Here is a 24971-nt window from a genome sequence, read left to right as displayed (position 1 = left end):
TAGTTGTTGAATGCCTTTTGCTGATGACTTAATTCTCCTTTTATAGTACCTTCCGAGGGGTGTTTGGTATGCCATTGATTCCCTCCCTTTGATGCCATTGATTCCCTCCCTTTGTTGCCCTGGGTACTAAAACCAATGTTGTGTTAACAACATTGGTGGCTGATCCTTTCCTTATTTTCTCATTGTATTCTTCTTTTAAGGTTACCCTCCAAAAAGTTCCCAACTGGCCTTCCTCTTTTGAGGGGTCCTAATAGGGCTGACTTATTTTATTCCTTTTTCCAAACTTCTAGAGAGACTTTCTAGAGCCCTTTTTTAGCTGCCTCACCTTTTATCATTTTTCTTCAAATAGGTAGATTCCTCCCTGTCATGTTGAAAGATCCCCTACCACTTTCCTTCATGGGTCACCTTCCAACTTTTCCCAAGGTACTAGGCTCCTTTCATCAAGTGTTGATTCCTTAGTCACCACTTGTTTTCATAGCTTTTCTTCTAAGTTGTGGGTAGCTGATGGAACATGACTTTCTTCGTTCCTTGTACCCATGGGCATGCCTCCTTAAGCTGTCTAAATTCCAGCTGATTCTTTCCTACACTTCCCGAGGATCCCCTTCCCGATTTTGGAAGTTCCAAGGTATCCTGGTCCAGCCCTTTTCTTCTCCCTGTGCTTCCTGGGAGCTCCTTTCTATGGAGGGCTAGGCCAAACTTCCTTTACTTTTTTCATTCTTCTCTAAGGCCTAGGCCTTACCCATTTATGGACTTGGGCTTCCTTTTGCCCATTCTAAATGGGCCTTGGCTCACGGATTGGACATTCCTTATTTTTGAAGACCCATTTGCTTTGATTGTAATATTTTGGACCTCAACACCAACTTATTCATTTTTTTTAACTTACTAATATACTTATTTTCAAATGAAATGCAACTCATTCATTTTTTTTTTTTAATTTTATATATATATATATCTCAATACATGCACTTTTCTTTTTCTTTTTTTGACTTTTCCCTAAAAAGAGAATTTCTAAAGTAGAAACATCTTTACGAAAGTTGCACAATAGTCAACCTTATGTTTTTGTGAATAACTGATTTACGGGTTAAAAGACACTAACTTAAGAGATATTCAACATTATATATATGTGTATTAAAAATCAAATCAAATTATACACAAATAAATAAATAGTCATAATTCCAATTATACAAATGAAATAATGAAATGCCAACTTATTCATTTATTAACTTACTTATGTACTAATTTCTTCCATTTATCTATGGGATAATTCACAAATCACAATACATAACCAAATACGAGAATTATTAACAATACCCTTTTTGGCTTTTCCTTAAAATAAAAGATTATTAAAGTAGAAACCTTATGGAAGTTGGAAAAATTATTGAATACTCCAGGAGTACAATAAATGTGTACTTCCTCCTCTCATATTAATTGTAGGTCACACCATGAATTTAATTAGTAGAACTTACAATTATGTGAGAAAGAAGAGTATGCATTTATAATATTTTGGGAGTACCCGATAATTACCTTGGAAGTTGTAGCCTATGTGGAAATAATGAACCATATTTATTATTTAAAGTCAAATATGAAATCAATGAAAACCCCATTGGTCAATAGTGGCAGCTAGACTTATGAACTCGGACTTTGCCTTGGCAGATTGATGAGGGGACCAAGCTAACACTAGAGCAAACTTCCACACAAACCTAACTAGAGGACAGTAAACAAGCTAACCGAATCGAGTATTAAAAGTTTAAACTTGTTCTTTTAATTCTATTTTGAACATAAACAGATCTCTAACTCATTATCAAACAAGACTATATGTTCAATCTTAATTCATTTTTTTATCAATCAAACTCAAGTTTATTGACGAGCTACTTAATTAACTTATTCTTTTTCCATATAAAGTAAATCTATGTCTAAAATTTTTTACTCTTTAACAAATTAATGAATTTTTACTACAAATGGATTGTTTATGATATTATCAAAAAAAATTATATAATAATTTGATATCATAAAAATCTATTTACAAAATTATACAATACAATTTCAAATCAATGTAAGTATACGTTTACACAAGCATTCATATAAATTGTTAAATCAAACCTTATGTTCGTAAGTTTGTTTACAAACACATTATTATATTTGAATTTGACACATTTTATTACCGAGCCTAAACTTAGACTTCATCCTACATTGTTTGCTAAACAAATATAAACGATTTTTTCTCTAATGAGTTCATTTACAACCCTGCTAAGGTAACATGTAAGGTCGTCATTTGGGTCAACTCTCTCTCCTTGGCACATTACGAGGGAAATAAGATAACACTAGAATGCACCTCCACACAAACCAAGGTCCAATCTCTAATAAGGTTGTCGCTGGGACAGCTCTTTCATCATTATTGGGTGGTTTTTTTTTTTTTTCAAAGTATCCAGAAAACTTTATGGATATTATCCCTCCGGTGTACTTAAGTCCATACCACACAACAAACAATTTCAAGAAAGAATTCATAAAAACCCAATACCTCATAAATCTCATAAAACCTTGAGAACTACTAAACCAATGCTTGGAGGAATCAAATCGTAGGATCAATGCATTATGAAACCTGGTAGAATTTCAAAACCTTTTTCTTTTGGAGGAGAATATTAGTCCAAAACTAATCACAACTAGCACTACATGTTATGATTGTCTGATCCCTGAGTGCTATGTCCCATGCTGCACATGCCCAGAAGACTAAGCCACATGTGGTCGTTCTCCACGCAGACTTTTGCCGGAAATTATTATCGTTCTGGTCGTCTAACCAATAGATTGATAAAGGATTGACAGTCATTGTCAAGGGACATTCTTGTCAGATACTAGAAGTAAAGCATGACCGATATAACATAAAAATGTATCACAAAAGAATATTTAACAAAATAAAATAAATAAAAAATGCCAGTGATACTTTAAAAACTTCAACAAAGTGTAGGGCACCCTCGCCCTGTTTATATCCATACAAAGATGAACAGAACTGTTGGCTGTGGGTGAAGGACACAGCCACAGGTCAATGGTTCAAAGGGTGGTGGAGCGAAATAAAACATCAACATATAGGAACGCTAATACCATAGCTTCCGCAATGACATGTTTTTCTCGGTCTCCTTCTTCATTACCTTTGCCACTGCCATCTCAAAATCTTCTTGTGGTACATGAACCCTCCTCTCCCTCAGAGCAAACATCCCAGCTTCTGTGCACACAGCCTGCAGAACAAAAAAGAAAAATGTGTGAAAAATATGATTAGGGACAGAAAACACACACAATCCCTCACTTCCGAAGACTTGCCTAGCCCAGTGTAATATCTCGTTTTGGAATTAACAAGACTATACTCATCGTTCTGTCCAAATCTATCCAAGAGAGTTGAGATTGGTCTAACTGAATAAAATACTGGCATTCTTTAAGGGGGAAACCCCTAAATAAGTTCAAAACAAAGGCAGCATAGCAGCCTTAGATAGTCAACAGCAGCTGCTGCAGCTATAACCTGGAAGCATTACATCAAACAACCTGTTTTTTTCTCCTTCTCTTTTAAATTTTTTTTTTTTCTTTCCCCTATATGTAAGATCAGACAACTTGTGTGGTTAATAGGGTAATAACCTTCCCTTAGTACAAGAATGAAGCCTATTTTGACACTGCTTGCCTAATACTTTCCATAAGAGATGAATTTGTTTAAATAGTTGAAAATTTTAAATTTTTATTGGCATGTTACATGCTCCCTGGGTTTAACTTTGAGACTAAAACTTCACCTTCACAAGGAAGGGAACACTTGAACTAGAGGTCATCACCAAATTTGAATTTTTTTTTTTTTTTTTTTTTTTTGGATAAGTAACCAAATTTGAAATTTTTAACCAAGGTTGTTTAACCTAATTGACTCAAGTTCACATATTTTGCTACATAAACTCCCTCAAGCATTACAATTTACAAGTATCAACACAAGATTTGGTTAAGATGATTCAAATATTTAAGGACTAAGTATTAAGATTCTCATTAGATGATGGCTTATGCAAAAATAGAGAAGGAAAAAAAAGTGTCTGGCAATACGTGCCAATGCACTTCACCAGCACAAACTACTGATTATACAAGTTTTGGGACATATCCAAACAGTTTCACACTAGGAAGCACAATGTTAGGTTAAGAAGCTCCAGCATAGTCCACTGCACTTCACTGTCACCATTGCCACTACCAGATTCCATTCGAGCAGATCCAATACTGTCTATTTCATCCATAAATATGATTGATGGAGTATATTCCCTGCCAAAGAAAAATAGAGGTTGATATACAAAATGCTTAGTTTAATAGAATTGTAAAACCAGAAACATTAATGCATCACAATCTCTCTTCCTTTTTTGTATTCAGACTACTGAATGATCACAGGTAACTCTACAACTGAAAGATATCAGGAACAGATGAATATATCTTGTACCACTACCACATCACAAATCTGATAATACTGCAAAGTGGTTCCTTCATATATTCAGAGGTTCCACAAGGTGAGACATATAAGCCAGATATACACCCACACACACACAGCATTTAAATTTCATGGTATGAAAAGACTTCAATACTACACAGCTGAGCATTAACCCGGAAAAAAAAAAAAAAAAAAAATCAATTCCCTAATCTATTTTTCCATAAACAAAGCAAAGCCTAATCAGCTATGAAGAAATCGAGCATGTGGCTTATTAAAAACATATAAACAAACCTGACCATGACAAAAAGTTCCCTAACCATTCTAGAACCTTCTCCAATATACTTCTGAACTAATTCTGAACCAGAAACCCTGATGAAAGTGCAATCAGTATGATGAGCCACAGCCCTAGCCAACAGCCTTTTGCCTGTACCAGGTGGCCCATATAGCAGGACGCCCTATCATGTAGAAAGAGAGAGTTGGTGAAAACCATAACCACCAGTGTCTATTAAGTAAAGAAATAAACCTGCAAGTTAATGTAGCAACATCATGTTACCTTCGGTTCAGCTATTACAAGACTCAAATAACTCGGGATGTTTGATTGGAAGCTCAATGACCTGGAAAGATAATTACAAATCATGAATAAACCGTTATATCAAGGAAGTAGCAAGGAGACACAATAAGAATTGGAGTTAAAAGGCAGAAAGCAAAAGGGTACATGAGACAAACCTCCTTTATCTCTTTAATTTGCTAATCAAGACCACCAATCATATCATATGTGGAATTGGGAACCTTTTCAACTTTCATGAGGTTGACCAATGGATCAACTTTTCTTGGCAAGATTAAATGAAGCACATAACTGTCATTGCAGAGAGTAGCTCTTGTTGACGGACCACTCCTTTAGAATTTCCCATTTTCATTTGAGAAACCCAATCACCAAGACAATTCAAGCATGTTTACTCGTTTCTTCTAGAGCTATGGGTCTTTGATGATCACTTGAAACCTCTCTAACCTGAGAAATCTTGGACCCACTCTTCTCTGGTGGCTGAACAATAAATAATGTTTATTGTTGAGCAAACTGCAAATTGTCATAAACTTTTTTCTCATAGTTCCACTGTGGCGAGCAAAATTCTAAAAATGCAGCTTTGTTCCTCACCAACAAACTGGAACCAGGATTTCCCTTTCAATCTCACTTTCTTCTGAATCCAACAAAGGTCTTGCCATTCTATCTATCATGGAATATATTTCTCTCATTTCTGAATGAGATGGATCTCCAACAACAAACTCATGGACAATCCCATTAACCTCAATTGAACTACATCCAGGCACCTTTTTGACTCCAAGATCTTTCATTTTCCTTCTCACTTTTGTTACATCTTCCCATCTGTCAGCAGAGGCATAAATATTGGCAAGGAGTGTATGAATACTGGAATCACTTGACTCAATTTTCACCAGCCGCTCAGCCACCCGTTCACCCATCTCAACATCGCCGTGGATTCTGCAAGCACTAAGCAAAGAACCATAAAGTGGAACTACGATCTCATTATTTTCTTTAGGGACTTCTTCTATTAATTTCTCTGCCTCGTCCAACTTTCCAGCTCGACCAAGAAGGTCAATCAGACACCCATAGTGTTCTAGTTTCGGCTCAATCTCATACTGCTTTGTCATTGAATTAAAGAACTGGCGGCCTTCCTTGACCAATCCTCCATGACCACAAGCGCTTAAAACACCAATAAAGGTGATATCATCAGGTGAGGCCCCAGCTTGTTTCATCTCTAAGAACAACTCAAGTGCTTTGCTTGTCTTACCATTCATGGCAAGCCCACAAATGATTGAAGTCCAAGAGGCTGTATCTTTTTCCTTTAACTCACAGAAAATGTCCAAAGACTTCTCCACACACCCACATTTTGCATACATTTCTATAAGAGAAGTGCCGACAACTGTATCCACCGAAATTCTATTCTCATCTATGTATCCATGAATCCATTTTCCTTGCTCTAGAGCTCCCAACTGAGCACAACCTGTGAGGAGAGCAACCACAGTGAATTTATCTGGTTTAACCCTTCTAATTTGCATCTCTCGAAATAGAGCCACCGCCTCATCAAAACAGTTAAACTGCACATACCCATTAATCATAGCTGTCCAAAGAACTATATCCCGAGTGGGACTTTTCTCGAACAACTCTCTAGCTTCATCCAGCTCACCACAGTTCACATACCCAGACACCATACTGGTCCAACAAATCACATTCTTTGTATGCATCTCATCAAAAATTTGTCGGGCTACACTTAAACAGCCACACTTAGCATACATGTCTAACAAAGCATTCCCAATGACAGTAGTAAATCCAAGCTCATTTGCAACATAACCATGAATTTCCTTACCAAGCTCCAAATTTTTCAATGCTGTACAAGCTGACAGAGTGCTTACAACTGTGGCTTCATCAGGCTTCTCATTGCTCTCCCTTTGCATTTGCCAAAAAACATTCACAGCATCCTCAAACCTCCTACGCCTAACATAGCCAGAAATCAAAACATTCCAAGACACCCTGTCTCTCTCAGACATTTCATCGAACAGCTTCTTGAAATTCTCAACCTTGCCCAGTTCTGCATACATGTCCATAAGTGAGTTACAAACGTAGGTATCAAACTCAAGCCCAGTCTTCACCACAAACCCATGAACCTTAGCACCCTCCCAAGACTCACCTATACACCCAATTGCTTTGAATACATATGGGTACGTAAAATTGTCGGGCCAAAGACCATGTTTTCTCAATTGGCCAAAGACCCAAATGGATTTTTTAAAGCTACCCTTCTTTGCAAATGCTTTGATCAACACGTTGTATATGAACAAGCTCGGGTTTTGGATATAATTGAAGATTTTCTCAGCATAGTGCAAGTTCCCAAGAGATGGGTCTGTGCAGAAGACCATGAGTTTGTTGAGGGTGTCATGGTCTTGGTGGAGCCCGACCCGGAAGATCTGGGTCTGGATTTGTTTGAGATGGGTCATGGATTTGCAGTTCTTCAGGTATTGAATGCATGATGTCTTGCTCAGCCTGGGGCTGCTAGAGATGCTTGAGAAAAAGTGTGGCTTTGAAAGGAATTGGCGGGAAATAAAGCAGAATAACCCAATGTTGTTGTGTCGGAAGAGCATTAACTATGTGAGCTCACTGCAATTTCAAAACTTTAAACTCATTTAGTTTGTGAAAGACACAATGGGCTAGTAGTAGTACACCTATACAGCTAGGTAAAGCCCTCTGGGGTTTGGAGCAATATCAAACCTTTTTTTTTTTCAGGAAAAAAACTAGCATTCACAAAAGAGAAGCATTTACATGCGCCACATGGTGCCATGGTGCAAACCAAAAGAAACAGGGTATATAGACTCAATGATAAACGCGACTAATGTTGATATAATCAAAAGGTGTCCAACAAAATGTACTCTTTATTTATTGCTAATATGCAAGTAACAAAATACACTGATAGCAATATATGATCTTACTTGAGCATTAAGTCTGACTCCAGTAACATCATACATTACCTGCAAAGGAACCATCAATATTAATCTAGGCAGCCCAATCCCATGTAAGTTTATAGACATTGATAATAAAACAGGGATACAAACTAAAACAATAAACCCCAAACCCCAATCCCATCAGACCCGTTTCTTCCCTAAACAAAAACACCCAAATCTCACTCCCCATTACAGACCTGCAAAGCCAAAAACGTTTATCTTTCAGGTGAGATTTAATTATAAAAATAAGACCGTTGTAAGGTCATATTAATGGTGCCAAATCCAAAGACGTGAAAAAATACAGAAAAGGAGAGAGAAGAAAACCTTCTTGCGACGTCAGGTGTTGGAAGCGGCGAGAAAGCTTCCGGCGTTGGGGGTTGGAAGCAACGAGAAGGAGAGACCATTTTGGTTATTTTCCGACGAGACTAAAGCCGGTCTTATCGGAACTGGTGATTGTCGGCAGCGTAGCTCCGGCGGCGGTGCTAGGCAGTGGCTGTGGAGGTAGGTTTGGAGTTGAGAGAGAAATTTTATTTTGCAAAAAGGAAAAAAGGGTGTTAATGGCGGGGATTTTAAAGGGCAATTTTGTCTTTCTGTTTAAGTATAACCGTGTAAGAGCACCAGCAGTGAATAGGCTAAACCCATTCTCAATGCCAAATTATCAAATAGGATAGCATTAAGGCCCAAAACAAAGGTCCATTGAGTATGGGGTTCTGTAAGAATTGCAAAAAAAAAATACCATGAGCTACAGTGCGATTCTAAACATAGAATCGCACTGTAGCTGATGGTAAACCGTATATTAATAGTTTATTGCAAAATATCAGTCTTTGGTTCTTTGTCACCTCCTCTCTCTCTCTGGTATTTTTTCTCTGTTTCTTTATCTCGGTCTCTCCGCTGCACTTCTGCCTCTCCATTGCTGAGTTCTTCCATCACACACCAAGCCACTTGGTTCTTTGTCATCCCCTCTCTCTATCACTCTCTCTTCTCTTCAAACCGAGATCTCAAGGCTGACACGGTTTGGGTTAAGATCAAAATCAAAATCAGCTTGTGTTTGTGTTTGTGTTTCTTTTCTCTCTCTCTGCAAGCTTGGTGCTGAATCAAAATCAAGATCAAAGCGATATTCTAGGTGGGTTTTGATCAATGTATTTGAGTTTTTGTGTTTGTGTTTCTTTTCTCTCGCTGCAAGAACAAGGGGGTTCAACTTGTGTTTGTGTTTTGGTTTTGATAACAGAATTTTTGTTGATGTTTGCAGAGGTGGGATTCAGCTTCTGCTCTCTGTCCAGTCTTTAGCATCTTCAGAAAGGCTCGGCTCCAACCTCAATTACCAGTAAGTTTCACTCTCTATCTAATTTTGTTTTTTTTTTTTCCAATTAGATTTTGTTACGGGGGAAATGGATGTTAGAGGGTGTTGTCTTTGGTTTTTTTTTCCAATTACCCGTAAGTTTCACTCATGTGGCGATTTGGGGCTTCCTCTGTATTGTGAACTCATAGTTGACAACAAATTGAGCTAGAACATAGACCAGAAATATGTACACTTGCTACCCAAATTAATTTGAGTCAGCTGATCTGCTAACAACATAATTTGATACACTAGCAAGACACATTACTGCATGTGTATGACCCATTTAAAATTTTTGCCTATAGCCGGCCCTGTTCCAAAGCTAGCCACGGTATATAACAAAAATTTTGTATCTTTTCAGTTTTCACTGCAATTTGACAATGATTTAATTGAGAAATCTATAAGATTCCAAAGCTAGCCACTGTAAATAACAAAAATTTAGTATCTTTTCTGTTTTCCCTGCAATTTTTTTCAGGCAAAGTTAGTTATATTATTTGGAGCTACTTGTCCTGTCATATTGTAACTTGATAAAAATAAAAAGTACTACTTTTGTGTTGGTGGACAATTTTCCATTTCCATTAGAAGCAGAACTTTAAAACCATTGCACATGTACAACTTTTACTCTAGCATGCGCAGTAGGATTCAAATTTATTAAGATCTGTGACTTTGATAATGCAGTGGATTCTCCTTTTGAGAGACAATTGGGGAGGAAAGTATAGATAAAATAACAAAATAAAGGAGAGAAAAAGACCTTGCTTTTATGAGTTTATGGTAGAGTATTTGCATTACCAAAAGCAGGTTAAAGGGTAAGAGTAGTAAGAAATAAAGGAGCTACAATTGCATTGCCACTGGCACCATGGATTGTTAAATTAATAACATCAAGGATGAGAAGGTATATGTGACTGCCTAGCTAAGCTAAGTTATAGTTTGGTGAACTGTTGATGTGGCTTGAAATTACTTTAAAGTGTAATAAATATATTATTACACCTTACTTGCGGCACATGGCATTGAATCAGTAAATCACATTAAAGTCTGCTACATCTCTAGCCCAACTAGAGTTGTATTATTAGGAGTCCCTTATTCAATAGTACTATTTGTTACTTTCTTTTGTGCTGAACTTCTTTATAACCTAGTCAATTTTAATCAGCCACTTATTTTCTTTCTCTAGGTAATTAATTAAGGGAGGGGGGCTAACTGGTGTGGTTTGAAAAAAAATTTCCTTCTAAATTTGGTTATTTGTGAGAGTATTTGAGTTTTGGGTTTGAGAGAGTTTTTATTTTTTGTATGGATGTAGGTGTATTATATCCAACCACTTAAATTCTTGTATATATAAGTATAACTATTGATTTATATTTTCTTTATCGGTATTGATTTAAATCTTGGGACTGTCATTACACAATTTGAACTATTTACTTTAGTAAATTTTACTGTACTATTTTTTCCTCTTCTTAAGGTACATGTAGTAGAGTAGTACTATAAACTATAAGGCTCTTCTTTTTAAGGGCTTTAAGGTTTGTCTTAGCCTCCCAGCATGTGATTAAGGCCAATACCTACAGCTTAGGGGTACAAAGAAATGGAATTAATGTTTTAGAAACCTAACACTTTTTTTGCTTACTGCCATGATGTACAAGGAATACAATTTTAGCTTTTTGTTTGATAAGCTTTTTTTGCTTATGCATAATTCTTCATAACATGATCGTTGAGGATGAGCGAGATGTAAATGAAGTGGTGGAATTAGATTATGAGCAAATTGATGACAATCCTACTGTACAACTGTCACGGGAGCACACAAATGAATTTACAGAGTTCATTGAAATCCATCAATCTATTCGAGACCGTGAAATTCATTCTCAACTCCAAACAGACCTTGTTGAGCATTTATGGCAATTACAAGGGGAGTTGTAGGAACTTAAGTGTGTGAGTTATGTATGTGGGGTTTTATTGTATTTTGATATATGTATGAGTCTTCTAAAGACAACATTGATAGTTATGTATGTGGATTGCATCTATATATATGTATGTGGATTTTTAAAGTTGTTGAGTTGAGTACAAGTGTATTTGGCAGGTTCTTTCTAAAAAAAAAAAAGAAGCAAAATTGGCAGGTTCTATATGTGTGTGTGTGTTTGTGGATCATTAAAGTTGGTAGGTTGAATACATTGATATTTGGCAGGATGCATCTACAAATATGTATGAAGATTTTACATTGATATTTGGTAGGTTTGATGGAATATATATGTATGTGGATTTTTAAAGTTAAGAAGTTTAAGTACATTGATATTTGGCAGGTTCTTTATCAAACAAAAAAAAAAATATTTGGCAGGTTGTTGAAAAATATATATGGCAGGTTGTTGAAATTGAAAATATATATGGCAGGTTGTTGAAAAAAATTTGGATATATGGCAGGTTGTTGAAAAAAATTTGGATATATGGCAGGTTGTTGAAAAAAATTTGGCAGGTTGAAAAACAATTGGCAGGTTGTTGGAAAGAAAATATATCCGTTGGAAAAAAAAAAATTTGTCCGTTTGAATAGTGCTTGCATATTGAAAAAAAGTTACTGTTGGAATAGTGCTGAAATTTGAAAAAATGAATGTTGGAAAGAAATAATAAAGAAAGATTAAAAAAATAATATTTTAATAGAATGGTAAAATAATAGAATGTTTTGATGTTGGGATATTGTAAAATGGTATGGTATAATTGATAAAGTAACTTTTTAGATGGTAAAATAGGATAGAATTGAAAAAAATGAATGGTGGTGCTCTAAGTGTATGTTTCAAAAAAATAACTTTTGCTAATTTATTTCAATATTTAGCTTATTTTTGTTATTATTTATAAGTTTATTGTGATTTTTGGTACTATTCATGGCTGCCACTATATTATTTCAGCTAACTTTTATTTTTATCTATAGTACTTTCAACAAAATCTATTCATGGGTAAGGCTTTTAGCTTTTGTGCTTTCAGTTTTTGCGTTTTTTTACTAGTCCATAGCACTGTTCATGGACCAATCAAGTGTAAATTGTGGGTGGACAGTAAATTTGAGTAATAAAAAATATTTTCCTACAGTATTTTCAATAATAAGTTTTCAGTTTTCAGCAAAATAAGCAGTATCCAAACGCCCACTAAGCAACCGCATCAGTCCGCCTAAAACCTACTTTTTCTATTTTACATAATCACTTTGTAAAATATTAACATCAGATCATCTATTTTACACTTTCTTTTAATATAATATTAATGCTTCCTTTATTTTTTTACTATTATTTCTGTCCCTTTTTTTTTTCTCACCAAACAAGCACAATTTAACCCAAATCATAGCCTCTCTTCCTACGCCAAAACCCCCCACATCCAAATCTCAACAAATTCAAGCTAAGATACCACTATGCAAACCACCACCACAATCAATAAATCAGCAAAATTGATCCACCAAAATCAGTAAACCCAGTCACTCGTACTTCTAGCAAAGTTCTGAATCTTGGTGGGCATGGTAGCAAAAAATAGAAGAGCACCAAAGAGAAAAATGAACTACTCTATTATGGGTTTTCAGTTGAGAGAGAAGATAATGGTTAGGAAACAAAGGAGAGCCACCAATTGGAGTGGTGGTGACATCTAACAAGTGATGAGCAAGGATTGTAGATTAAGGCGAAGAAATAAAGAAAGAAAAGAAAAAGAGAACGAGAAAAGCCATAAACGGAGAGAAAAGAAAAAGAAGGAAACAAGACACAAAATGGAATAGAAAGAAAGAGAGAAATTAATTAAATATTGATGCACAAGTGAACAGTAACCATGTATCTTTACACAGTTGCTGTAGCTTTTTTAAAATTTGCACAATTTTGTAGGAGTTGATGCGGGTGATTTTTTAGGTAAAATGTGTAAAATTGTACACTTTTTGTATTTTAGAAGAACTGATATGAGTGCTCTAAGTGTGTTTAAGGTCGTGCATGGTTGGAGAGTTGGAGGAGGGTTTTTTTTTTTTTTTTCTGAATAGTTGGAGGAGTTTTCTTACTATTCACATTCTCTCCCTAATATTGATGTAATATTTTTTATTCTTACTATTCACATTCATATTCCGACTCACATGTGATCTTGGTTTATCATCCATTGTGTTAGAAGGAGACTCCAAGATTACTATTGACGCTTGATTGTGTGAGAACCCTTCATTGGCAGAATATGGACATTTGGTTGACGAAACAAAGGAGTTTACGGACATTAAATTCAGTCATGTATTGAGACAAAGTAATAGTGGAGCCCATAACACCACCGCACACCCTTGATGCGATGGTCACTCCACTAGTATAAGTGCCTGTGGGGTGTGGAGGCAAGGGCCGAAGTTCAAGTCTTTAGGAGGAAGTTTTACACACATATACACTTAGATTAAGTTAGAGTATAAATTTTATCTTGTATCAAAAAAAAAAAATAGTGGAGCCCATAACATTGCTAGACATGTTAGCGAGTACTCAGTGTAGATGGATGATGTTCATCCTCATCTTATTTCTGTAATTCAAGCCGATTCGGCTTCACTTTGAATAAAATTACAATGTCATTTCTCAAAAAAAAAAAATTGAGAAGGTTTTTTTTTTTTTTTAATGAACCTCATATATTTAAGTTCTCTCTTATTATTTTCTCAAAAAAAAAAAGTATTTCTCTTGTTAAATTTTGTATAATTTAAATTTTTTTGGTAAATATCCTAAAAAAAAATTCTAAACCTACCATGGCTAACTACCATGAACAAATTGTTGGATAGGAACTGAGATACATCTAACAAAGAGAGAGAGAGAGAGAGAAGAGGGCTTTATGTTTATCTGTACTTTTGTTTGTGTGAAAAGAGTGAGGGGTTGGCATGAGATAGAGAGAAAATGGCTGAAAATTGTAGGAACAAAAATTTTGTAGCATTGTGTCTAATCACATCCACATAGGTGTCGAATGTGTGAGATAATGCTTATTTTTAACTAAACCTTAATAATTTCATTTTAGTCCAAACTTTAAGGATATAAATAGAGCAAATGAATCGTCCTTAAAAATTCTATATAAGTGTCACATGTGTGAGATAATGCTTATTTTTAATTAAATCCTAATGATTTTAGTCCAAATTTCAAGAGTATAAATACAACAAATGAATTTTTTTTTAATATATATATCTTCCCACTACAGTTGGCACTTGGCAAGCCTGACGGACTATGAGCATAGTGGGAATAGGCTTCCCAAAAAGCCAATCTCGATGGGGTCAACATAGAATAATGGGGACGACCTCATATTTGTGTTGGGAAAGCCAACTTCTTGGTTTGTTGGTGGAGAAGAGCGAACATGGGGACTCAGATATGAGCATAGCATAACTAAGAGAACCATTCATAGCATAACTAAGAGAACCATTACCTTTAGGGCGAGATAAAATGGGTAGGTATAAGTTGTCTAGTGTCTAAGCTAATTGGTCGGGCAACAACTACCTTACTTAATAGATTAGTATTAGCTACTTATCCCGAATGAAATGTGACGGGCTATATATGTAATGATGTTTATGTTTGCCATGGAAATGTTTGCTTTGAAATAACCTTTGTGCTTGTTAAAAACATGACTGATAAAGTGATTCTTGGCCTGCCTTATATAAATGCTTTGTACCCTCTCCTTGTTGAAGATGATGGCATTACTACTGATGCTTTTGGGCAGAAAGTAAAGTTTAAATTTGTTTCAAAATTTGAAATTGATGTTGATGATGCTTTAAACTTGATTCATGCTAAAACAAACATCTAAACCTCCTTAGGCAAGAAGTTAGATACAAGAAAATTGCTGAACAACTTTCTGATAAATTATTGGAATCAAAAATCGATAATTTTCAGAAAACCTTGATGAGTGATGTTTGCTCTAATAATCCTAATGCTTTCTGGCATAAAAAGAAGCATATTGTTAACTTGCCTTATGTTAAGGATTTCAATGAGAAGAACATTCCCACTAAAGCTCGCCCTATTCAAATGAATGCTGAAACTGTTGAATTTTGTAAAAAAGAAATCAATGATTTGCTCAGGAAAAAACTGATTAGGAATAGCAAGTCCCCTTAGTCTTGTGATGCTTTCTATGTTCAAAAAAATGCTGAGATTGAGAGAGGAACCCCTCGCCTAGTGATCAACTATAAGCCTTTGAACAAAGTCTTAGAGTGGATTAGGTATCCCATTCCCAATAAAAATGACTTAGTTCACAGATTGAGTGATGTTGTGATATTCTCTAAGTTTGATATGAAAACACTTACAGTAGTAGTAGTAGTTACAAGATTACAACAACAGGATACAACAAGATAGTGGTCAACAAGTTAAGCAACAAGGCTTGAAGACTAGTTCTAGTTACAAGCTTTATAAACAAGGGTAAACAAGTGAGAACCCTAGAGGAAAATCCTAAGGGAAATTCTCTTCTCTAGGGAATTCTGATTTGCAATAAGGGACAACCCTCTTATATAGGTAAATAAAGTAGTAAATAGTGACTTTTTCACTATTCAAAATAGGGTCCGTGAAGGACAGCAGGAGCAAAATTCAGAACTTTATCAAAAGAACCAGCTTTAACAATTTTGGCGTCTTGTGCCAAAAGCAGTTTGACATCTTGTGTTGAAAGTAGCAACAGTCCCTAATGGGGAGCAAAGCAGAGCAATAGTCGAAACTTTAACCATGGGTAAATATTGTAGCAGTTTTGGCCTTTGTGCAAGCTAGACAAATAATGAGAGCATCAATCAGAGCCTTTGTGCACAAGCTAGTCAAACAGTGAGAACATCAATCAAGGCCTTTGTGCAGGCTAGACAAACAGTGAAGGCATCAGTCATATATATATATATATATATATATATATATCTTTTTGAAAGGGACATCCCTATTTATAGGTAAAATAAAACATTATTTAAACGGTGAATAGCAAATAGTGAACAGTAAGCAAGATTGTTATCATGTGCTGTTTAGAGGGAATCATCCCCCGTGGAGAATAGCCAAAGCAAGAGTCATACCCTCATCAGGGAATCAAAATAGCTTTAGTAACTTTAACATTGCTATCATGTGCTGTTTGGAGGGAATCATCCCCCGTGGGGAACAGCCAGAGCAAGAGTCATACCCTCATCAGGAAATCAAAATAGCTTTAGTAACTTTAGCAAGGAATCAATGCAGGTAGCAGATCAATATCTTTAGACACACACACTTACTAATATACTTATTTTCAAATGGAATGCAATCATTCTTCTTCTTCTTCTTTTCTAACACTTTCCTCCCAACTATGGGGGTAGTCCACAAATCACAGTACATACCCATGACCAAATACGAGGATTGTTAATAAAATCCTTTTTGGCATTTCCCTAAAATAAAAATAAAATTTATTAAAGTAGAAACCTTATGGAAGTTGTAACCTATGAGGAAATAAAGAACCATATTTAAAGTCAAATATGAAATCAATGAAAACCCCATTGGTCAACAACAGCAACCAGATTTCTGAACTTAGAGTTTGCCTTGGCACATTGATGAGGGGACCAAGCTGACACTAGAGCATACCTCCACACAAATTTAGGTAGAGCACAGTAAATAAGAAAATTAAACCTTCTCTCCTCTCTTCGTGTGTCTGCTAAAAATACTTAATATTAAAATAAATAAAAAAGTCAAGTATTAAAAAGTTTAGACTTATTCTTTTAATTTTATTTTGAATATAATCTGAGCTCTAACTCATTACCAAATAGGACTACATGTTCAAACTTAGTTAATTTTCTTGTCGATTAAGGTCAAGTTTATTAATAAGCTACTTAATTAATTTATTCTTTTCTTTTACATGGTAAAACCATGTCTAAAATTTTTTTTACCCTTTCACAAAATTTTGAATTTTTACTATAAATGAATTGTCTATGATATTTTTTAAAAAAACTTATAAATAATAATTTGATATCATAAAAATCTATTTACAATATCATTCGATACAATTTCAAATCTATGTAAGTATACATTTACACAAATAAATGTATAAATTGTTAAATCAAGTCTTATATTCGCAAGTTTGTGTACGAACACATTATTATGTTAGAATTTAACTCATTTTATTGTTATGTTAGAATTTAACTCATTTTATTGTTGTGCCTAAACTTAGACTTCAACTCGAATAGTCTGCTAAACAAATAAAAACAATTTTTAACTCTAATTAGTTCATTTACAACCCTACCAAGGTAACCAAGCAAACGCTAGAATGCACCTCCGCACCTCCACTTAAACTGAGATCCTAACCTTTAATAAGGTCATCTCTTTCATTTTTATTGGTTTTTATTTTTTTAAATATCCAAACTTCTTTTGAATATCTGACCATTCCCCTAGTATATTCAACTCCACTCCACACACTTGATAATTCCAAGAAATAATCTTTAAAACCTAACACCTCATGGATCTCATAAAACCTCGAGAACTACTAAACCAATGCTTGGAGGAATCAAATTGTAGGATCCAATGCATTATGAAACCTGATAGAATTCCAAAACTTTTTTCTTTTGAAGGAGAATAGAAGCCCAAAACCGAGCACAACTAGCACCACATGTTATGATTGTCTGATCCCTGAGTGCTATGTCCCATGCTACACCTACACATGCCCAGAAGACAGAGCCACATGTGCTCGTCCACCAAGCACAGATTTTTAATTATCATTCTGGCCGTCTAACCAATAGATTGATAAAAGATTAACAGTCATTGTCAAGAGACATTGTTGTCAGATATTTGAAGTAAAACACATATTACATAAAAATGTATCACAAAAGAATATTTAACAAAATAAACAAAGATGCCAGTGGTACTTTAAAAACTTCAACAAAGTGTAGGCACCCTCGCCCTGTTTTTTATATCCATTTAAAGAACAGAACTGTTGTCTGTGTGAAGAACAAAGCCACAGGTCAACCGCTCAAAGGGTGGTGGAGCAAAATAAAACATTAACATAGAGGAACACTACTACTTCCATAGCTTCCGCAATGACATGTTTTTCTCAGTCTCCTTCTTCATTACCTTTGCCACTGCCATCTCAAAATCTTCTTGTGTTACATGAACCCTCCTCTCCCTCAGAGCAAACATCCCAGCTTCTGTGCACACAGCCTGCAGGAAAAAAAAAAAAAAAAGTGTGACAATATGATTATGCACAGAAAACGCATACAATCCTTCACTTCTGAAGACTTTAATAGCCCAGTGCAATAGCTTGTTATGGAATTAACAAGAATTTACTTATCATTCTGTCCGAATCTATCCAAGAGGCTTGAGATTGTTCTAATTGAATAAAATACTGGCAATCTTTAAGGGGGAAAACTAAATGAGATCAAGCAAGTTCAAAACACAGTCAACAGCAGCCACTGCAGCTATAACCTGGGAGCATTACATCAAACAACCTGTTTTTTCTTCTTCCTTTTTTTTTTTTTTTCTTTTCCTGATATGTAAGATCAAACAACCTGTTGTTAATGTGGTGATTACCTTCCCTGAGTGTAAGAATGAAGCCTATTTTGACATGCTTGCCAAATACTTTCAATAAGAGATGAATCTGTTTAAATAGTTGAAATTTTTAAATTTTTATTGACAAGTTACATGCACCCTGGGTTTAACTTTGAACCTAAACTTCACCTTCACAAGGGAGGAAGCACTTGAACTAGAGGTCATCACCAAATTTGAAGTTTTTAACCAAGGCTATTTAACCTAATTGACTCAAGTTCACATATTTTTGCTGCATAGACTCCCTCAAGCATCACAAGTATCAACACAAGATTTGGTTAAGATAATTCAAATATTTAAGAGCTAGTTAATAAGATTCTCAGTAGATGATGGCTTATGAAAATATAGAGAAGGAAAAGGAAAAAATTGTCTGGCAATAGGAGCCGATGCACTTCACCAGCACAAACTACTGACTACACAAGTTTTGGGACATATCCAAATGGTTTCACACTAGGAAGCACAAACACGGCAAAAATAGCCACATGTCCGTTTCGGACATGAACACACCTCAGAAGGCTGCATGCATGTCTGTGGAGTGTCATTCAAAAAAATCGTTTTCAAATCAGGACACAAACTCAATACAGTCACGACACAACTGACCAAAATAAAAACCATCAGCCATCCTCAACGTTCTCAATGTTAGATTGGTGACCCAATAGCGCAATTGCACCTTGTCGACCATCGTTAGTGTCAGATCAGCAACCCATCTCATTTCTCAAAGCTCCATCACTAATTGCTCCTCAGTAAACCCAATTCACTGTTTGTTTAATCTCCATCACCCACCTGCCCCTGTTCTACTCTTACTAATATACCCCTTTTTTTTTACCCTGTTTCTTTTTTGGTTTCTAGTGAGTTCTATTGAGTACTCTCTCATATCTATGAAGACATGGGGTTTTAATATACCCCTTTTTTTATTAAAAAAATGTTATAAAGTATCAAAGTTTTAATTAAGTAATAAAGATAACTCCTTACCAATAAATCATGGCCTGGTTTTGACTTTTAATCACTCTTAAATTACGGTCCAGTAAAATTTTGACTTTTAATCATTCTTTTAATAATTATTAATTAGTTATAGTTATAAACTATTATTTATTAGTACTTTATGGTCAATTTATTGTTAAAAATTATCATTTAGTTGTATTGTTCTATATCTTTTTGAAATCGTTTGTACATAAAATGACTACCAAATATCGGATTGGTATTAAAAAATTATGCCCTAAAATATATAAAATGTACCTAAAAATATGTATTTATTAGTTATTTAAACATGGTGTCCCCAGTCCCCACCATATCGTGTCCTAATAATTTGAGAATTGTTGCGTCACTATGTCTTGTGTCTGTCTACATGCTTCCTTACATTAAAGTTCAACCAATGAATTAAAAATAATAAAAAATCACCAAAATCGCATCTAATTCACAACCAGCCATGGCTCAGTCAATGGAGAAGTAAATAACATCCAAGGCCAGACATAAAAGCCCATTCATCTAGTGTGAAACTTACCTTGAGCTCTGCACCAGATGCACCATTCATCTTCTCTGCTATTTTCTTCAGATCAATCCCACGCATCAGGTTCATTCTTCTTGAATGTATTTTTAAAATATCCAAACGAGACTGCATTTTATACACATAAGTATATGCACCTTGTAAGAATTACATTCATTATTACCATGCAACAAGGAATTCATTTCAGATAAGACATTATAGGCACCAATTGAAATATTCATAAATTCACTCCTACATATTGTAACCAATTAAACATTTATAAATTTAAACATATATCTCTTAGGTATATTCAGAAAGAAGGTCAGGAAGAATAAACACACAAGAAAATGCAATGCTAAAAAGAGAAAAGGAGACTACAAGAAACTGAAATTCACTCATACATCAATTAGAGGAATATTCAACTAGAAGGTCAGAAAACTCCATGCTAAAAAGAACTCAAAATTAAATAAGATGTTGCTTTAGAATTAAAATATCAAAACTACAAGAGTACATGTCATGACACAAGAAAACAGATGAGCTGCAAATTGCATCTGATAGAACATCAATTGCAGGATTAGAAAAACAACATTTCAGCAAATTTGAATTACCCACCAAACATCACATAGCGATCACTTTCCAATCACAAGATAAACTAAGATGTTACATACAAACTACAGATTAAGATTACTGAGGCGTGCTAAGAATAAGTAAAAAAATATCTTCCACAACTGAGAAATTACTATTAACGTTCAGAAACAGAAACTAGAAACACTAGAACACATTAAAACAAAAAAACAAAACAAAAAAACAAAAGCACTTACTATGGAGAATAAGTGCAAATATGTACGAAAATATACACAAACACTACGCTGTTAGTCACAGTGACCCATACCTCCTCATTAGGATTAGGAAATTCAATCTTCCTGTCAATTCGCCCTGGCCTAAGGAGAGCTTGATCCAGAATATCAATCCGATTGGTAGCCATCAAAACCTGTCAAAGATCAAGATATTGTAGGTAGAGGTCACAATAAAGAAAAGTACCAAAAACTAAACACACACAATACCTTTATTTTGTTTGATGCTTCAAATCCATCCAGCTGGTTGAGAAGCTCCAGCATAGTCCGCTGCACTTCACTGTCACCATTGCCACTACCAGATTCCATTCGAGCAGATCCAATACTGTCTATTTCATCCATAAATATGATTGATGGAGCATGTTCCCTGCCAAAGAAAAAGAGAGAAGTTAATATCCAAAATGCTTAGTTTAATAGAATTGTAAAACCAGAAACATTAATGCATGACAATCTCTCTTCTTTTTTGTATTCAGACTGCTGAATGATCACAGGCAACTCTACAACTGAAACATATCAGATGCAGATGAATATATTTTGTACCACATCACAAATCCAATGAAAGTGCAAAGTGGTTCCTTTGTCTATTCAAAGGTGCCACTTGGTGGGACATCTAGGCCAGATATATATATATAGACACAGAATTTTATTTCATGGTATGAAAAGACTTCAATACTACTATATATATAACATTATGAAGAAACTGAGCATGTGATTTATTAAGAAGATAAAAACAAACCTGGCCATGACAAAAAGTTCCCTAACCATTCTGGAACCTTCTCCAATATACTTCTGAACTAATTCTGAACCAGAAACCCTGATGAAAGTACAATCAGTATGATGAGCCACAGCCCTAGCCAATAGTGTTTTCCCTGTACCAGGTGGGCCATATAGCAGGACACCCTATCATGTAGAAAGAGAGAGAGTTGGTGAATACCTTAAGCTTCAATGTCTATTAAGTAAAGAAATAAATCTACAAGTTAATGTGGCAACATCATGTTACCTTTGGTTGAGCTATTCCAAGACTCTCAAATAACTCGGGATGTTTGATTGGAAGCTCAATGACCTGAAAAGATAACAACAAATCATGAATAACCATTATATCAATCAACCACCTAATATGCCTCACTAATCAAGGAGGTAATAAGGAGGCACAATAAGCATTGGAGTTTAAATGCAGAAAGTAAAAGGGTACACGAGGCAAACCTCCTTTATCTCTTTAATTTGCTGGTCAAGACCACCAATCATATCATATGTGGAATCTGGAACCTTTTCAACTTTCATGAGGTTGACCAATGGATCAACTTTGCTTGGCAAGATTAAATGAAGCACATAACTGTCATTACGGAGAGCAACTCTTGTTGATGGAGTTATCTTGGTGATATCGATATTTTTATCAATGTCAACAACATATTTCCCTTCAGGATGAACCTGGGAAACAAGATGAAACATTAGATAAAAATGTATTCAAACTGTTATCCAACCATCTCTTATTAACAAAAAGGCACTCCTTGTGCATGTAGTAGTCTATTCCCTTGCCAAAATATCATTACTTATCAAAAAAAGAAAGTGAAATAGAGCAGCTGCAAATTTACAATTGAGTGCATTCATATAGGAATATTACTTACCTTAACTAAAACCTTATTCTTCCCCATTACTTTGACAACTTCACCAACATATGATCCAGGTTCCTGGAGTAGCTGTAATTCTTCCCTAAGCATTCTCACTGCCAATTTTTTAGATAATGTCATTGAACAAATCCTAACCAAACTCAAGAAACTAAAAAATATATATCTAGAAACATAAAATAAAATTACTGCAATTGATTAGATGCAAATTTTGCGTGTTATGCAATCAACTTTAAATAAATCCATCAATCTTAATGACTAGCCACCAATCCTAATTCCTAAATGAAGAGAACAATAAAAAAAGAAATGAAAAATAAGTTAGTGTTTAGCATCCCATGACACCCATATCCACCCGTTACAATGCCATGACATTTGAGCCAAAACATTGATTAAATGACATCCTGATACTTGAATAGAAGTTGCAGACTCCCATAAAGCACTTAACTTTCTGATATAGGAATTTTTCAACTATATGTAAAAAAAAGGGTGTGATATAATTACATTGGGAAATATTATCCCCAGAAAAAAATTACATTGGGAAATCAAAGTGACTCAAGCAGTGTATGCCGCTTCATGAATTGGGAGAGCATGCGTATCTTTCTAGAGACTTCAATAAACACCCAGGTTGAGGTTCATGTTATCTCCATCCACAACCAACTGGTCATGTGACTAAAAGTATATGCAGATGGTTTTATGAATTTCTACGCAGTGGGTTGGAGGAATTTTCGGAATTCAGATTCTCCTGCAACTCAATAGTCTTTCCCTCCAATCAACCAAAATTTACACTTCCAAACTATCACTGAATTGCTCCCAAGATCCAAAACAATCAGTCCCAAATCTCAATTTTCAGCCTAGGATGGTTACTTCAACCCAAAAATAATAATATCGTATATTGTTTTCAAGTCAAAGCTCTGTCAATGCCACATCTCATCCTCCACATGTAAAAGCACTCATAATCCATTCTTAAAGTCACCACCTTTTTTTCTACATATTATTCAAATATTTAACCCTAATATCGTTTTCACTGTTATGAACCCAATCATATAGTCCAAGATTTTTACCAAAAATTATAACCCTAACCCTAACTCCAACCAATCGAAATTACAAGCAGAATTCCAATCAAAAAATCAATTCGTAAGAGTAAAACTTAGCTTAGGGTTAACGAATCTCGATTCAAATAAAACAAAATACCTCGAGAATTGAGCTCATTCCGCTGGGCCTCGAGGCGGTTGAGATTGTGAGTCTTTTGGCGAACCTGGAGCTGAAGCTCGTGAATGTGTTGGAGGTAGTACTGCCTCAGCCCCTCGCCTTGTTTAGAGGCCTTCGCCGAGCACGTCTCCTCCGCCGGCGCCGCCACAGCTTCGATTCCTACCGTCGCCATCGTCGGAATGAGAGTTAGGGTTAGGGTTTCGATTTGGGATCTGAATTTGAAGTTACTGTTCGCTTTGTTTGAGTTTCGATTGATAGAAGCTGGGTGGGTAGCTCTGTGTGCGCTTGAATAAAAGTGGGAATCCATTTATAAATAGGACTCAGATAGTTTTCTTGACGGCGAGGAAAGCGGTGTGCGCGTGTGGGCTTGGGCCTTCACTTCTTTTTGTTGGGCCTTAGGTCCTGCGTTTTTTTTTCTTTTTTTTTTGCATGTCACTAAAAATTAGATAATAAATAATAAATAGGACAAAGTTTAGTTACAAAATTGGTTATAACTTAAGATTACAGATTTACCTTTTTTTTTATTGGAATTGAATTTTGATAAATCCACTATTGAATTACACATTCTTCTTATATTTTCTATACTTGCAAAATTGATAAAAAATTAAAGGTGAATAGCTATGTTATTAATAAATTGTTTAAATTACAAATTTTTATAATTTAAAATTATGCATATAATATAAACTTATAGATCATATAATAAATAATATACAATTAACACAAAATTTAACATGTGTATTATATTAAGAATAGTAATATTTATTTTATTAAATAAGTTTGTAACTTTAGATTACAACCAATTTTATAGTTAAACTTTATCCCAGTAAATAAAATGTTAGTGTTTTTATCTAAGTACCCCACCCACAAGAACTTGTGCTTTCCTTTTCTTTTCCTTATTTTATAAACACAAGAACTTGTATTTCTAGAGTAATTATCACAAGAGTGCGGCAATAATAAAATGATTTAAATAGAACCTATATTTTGTATATTTCACCCTAAAACATTTTCTCCAAGGTTTTTGGTGTGACTGAAGATAATAATCGATGTTTTGTGACCATCCCCAATAG

The 24971-nt window shown here is 35.0% G+C and overlaps 3 protein-coding genes across 10 annotated transcripts; all 3 read right to left on the bottom strand.

Annotated features, from left to right (window-relative positions):
* Window positions 1-2885: 2885 nt before the first annotated feature.
* On the bottom strand, window positions 2886-8620 carry LOC142622004 (pentatricopeptide repeat-containing protein At1g31430-like). 8 transcript variants are annotated; one of them, XM_075795412.1, is made up of 8 exons: window positions 8267-8620; window positions 7931-7969; window positions 7138-7601; window positions 6817-7038; window positions 5162-6714; window positions 4989-5049; window positions 4727-4890; window positions 3963-4275 (listed from the first exon to the last, which is right to left on the bottom strand). In XM_075795412.1, the coding sequence occupies exons 3-5, from the start codon at window positions 7583-7585 to the stop codon at window positions 5585-5587; spliced, it is 1800 nt and encodes a 599-aa protein (XP_075651527.1). In that variant the 5' UTR covers window positions 7586-7601; window positions 7931-7969; window positions 8267-8620; the 3' UTR covers window positions 3963-4275; window positions 4727-4890; window positions 4989-5049; window positions 5162-5584. The 8 variants fall into 8 exon arrangements, with proteins under 8 accessions (XP_075651524.1, XP_075651527.1, XP_075651521.1 ...); XM_075795409.1 differs by adding an exon at window positions 2886-3230 and having other exon boundaries at window positions 4070-4275; window positions 5162-7601; XM_075795406.1 differs by adding an exon at window positions 8090-8139 and having other exon boundaries at window positions 5162-7601.
* On the bottom strand, window positions 3090-5346 carry LOC142634457 (26S proteasome regulatory subunit 8 homolog B-like). The gene is made up of 5 exons (XM_075808748.1): window positions 5288-5346; window positions 4989-5049; window positions 4727-4890; window positions 4137-4275; window positions 3090-3230 (listed from the first exon to the last, which is right to left on the bottom strand). The coding sequence occupies exons 1-5, from the start codon at window positions 5344-5346 to the stop codon at window positions 3090-3092; spliced, it is 564 nt and encodes a 187-aa protein (XP_075664863.1).
* Window positions 8621-17953: 9333 nt separating the features above from the next.
* Window positions 17954-24203, bottom strand: LOC142612833 (26S proteasome regulatory subunit 8 homolog A). The gene is made up of 9 exons (XM_075785002.1): window positions 23887-24203; window positions 22696-22793; window positions 22274-22498; window positions 22071-22133; window positions 21807-21970; window positions 21281-21437; window positions 21109-21207; window positions 20235-20345; window positions 17954-18349 (listed from the first exon to the last, which is right to left on the bottom strand). The coding sequence occupies exons 1-9, from the start codon at window positions 24074-24076 to the stop codon at window positions 18209-18211; spliced, it is 1248 nt and encodes a 415-aa protein (XP_075641117.1). The 5' UTR covers window positions 24077-24203; the 3' UTR covers window positions 17954-18208.
* Between the last annotated feature and the right edge of the window lie 768 nt (window positions 24204-24971).

The sequence above is a fragment of the Castanea sativa genome, chromosome 1 (assembly GCF_040712315.1).
Source record: "Castanea sativa cultivar Marrone di Chiusa Pesio chromosome 1, ASM4071231v1".
In the NCBI taxonomy this organism is placed as follows: Eukaryota; Viridiplantae; Streptophyta; class Magnoliopsida; order Fagales; family Fagaceae; genus Castanea; species Castanea sativa.
Note: the sequence above shows the minus strand (reverse complement) of the source record. Positions and strands in the feature narration are given on the sequence as shown.

Coding starts and splice junctions, on each gene's coding strand:
- LOC142622004 (XM_075795409.1), bottom strand. CDS start 7,585: ATGCTCTTCCGACACAACAACATTGGGTTATTCTGCTTTATTTCCCGC.
- LOC142634457 (XM_075808748.1), bottom strand. CDS start 5,346: ATGGGAAATTCTAAAGGAGTGGTCCGTCAACAAGAGCTACTCTCTGCA. Junction 4,276..4,726: donor GAACTTTTTGTCATGGTCAG/GTTTGTTTATAT, acceptor TTTCTTTGGCAG/GGAATATACTCCATCAATCA. Junction 3,231..4,136: donor ACCTAACATTGTGCTTCCTA/GTGTGAAACTGT, acceptor TTTGTTCTGCAG/GCTGTGTGCACAGAAGCTGG.
- LOC142612833 (XM_075785002.1), bottom strand. CDS start 24,076: ATGGCGACGGTAGGAATCGAAGCTGTGGCGGCGCCGGCGGAGGAGACG. Junction 22,134..22,273: donor AAATTAAAGAGATAAAGGAG/GTTTGCCTCGTG, acceptor TTATCTTTTCAG/GTCATTGAGCTTCCAATCAA. Junction 21,971..22,070: donor TTGGAATAGCTCAACCAAAG/GTAACATGATGT, acceptor TCTACATGATAG/GGTGTCCTGCTATATGGCCC.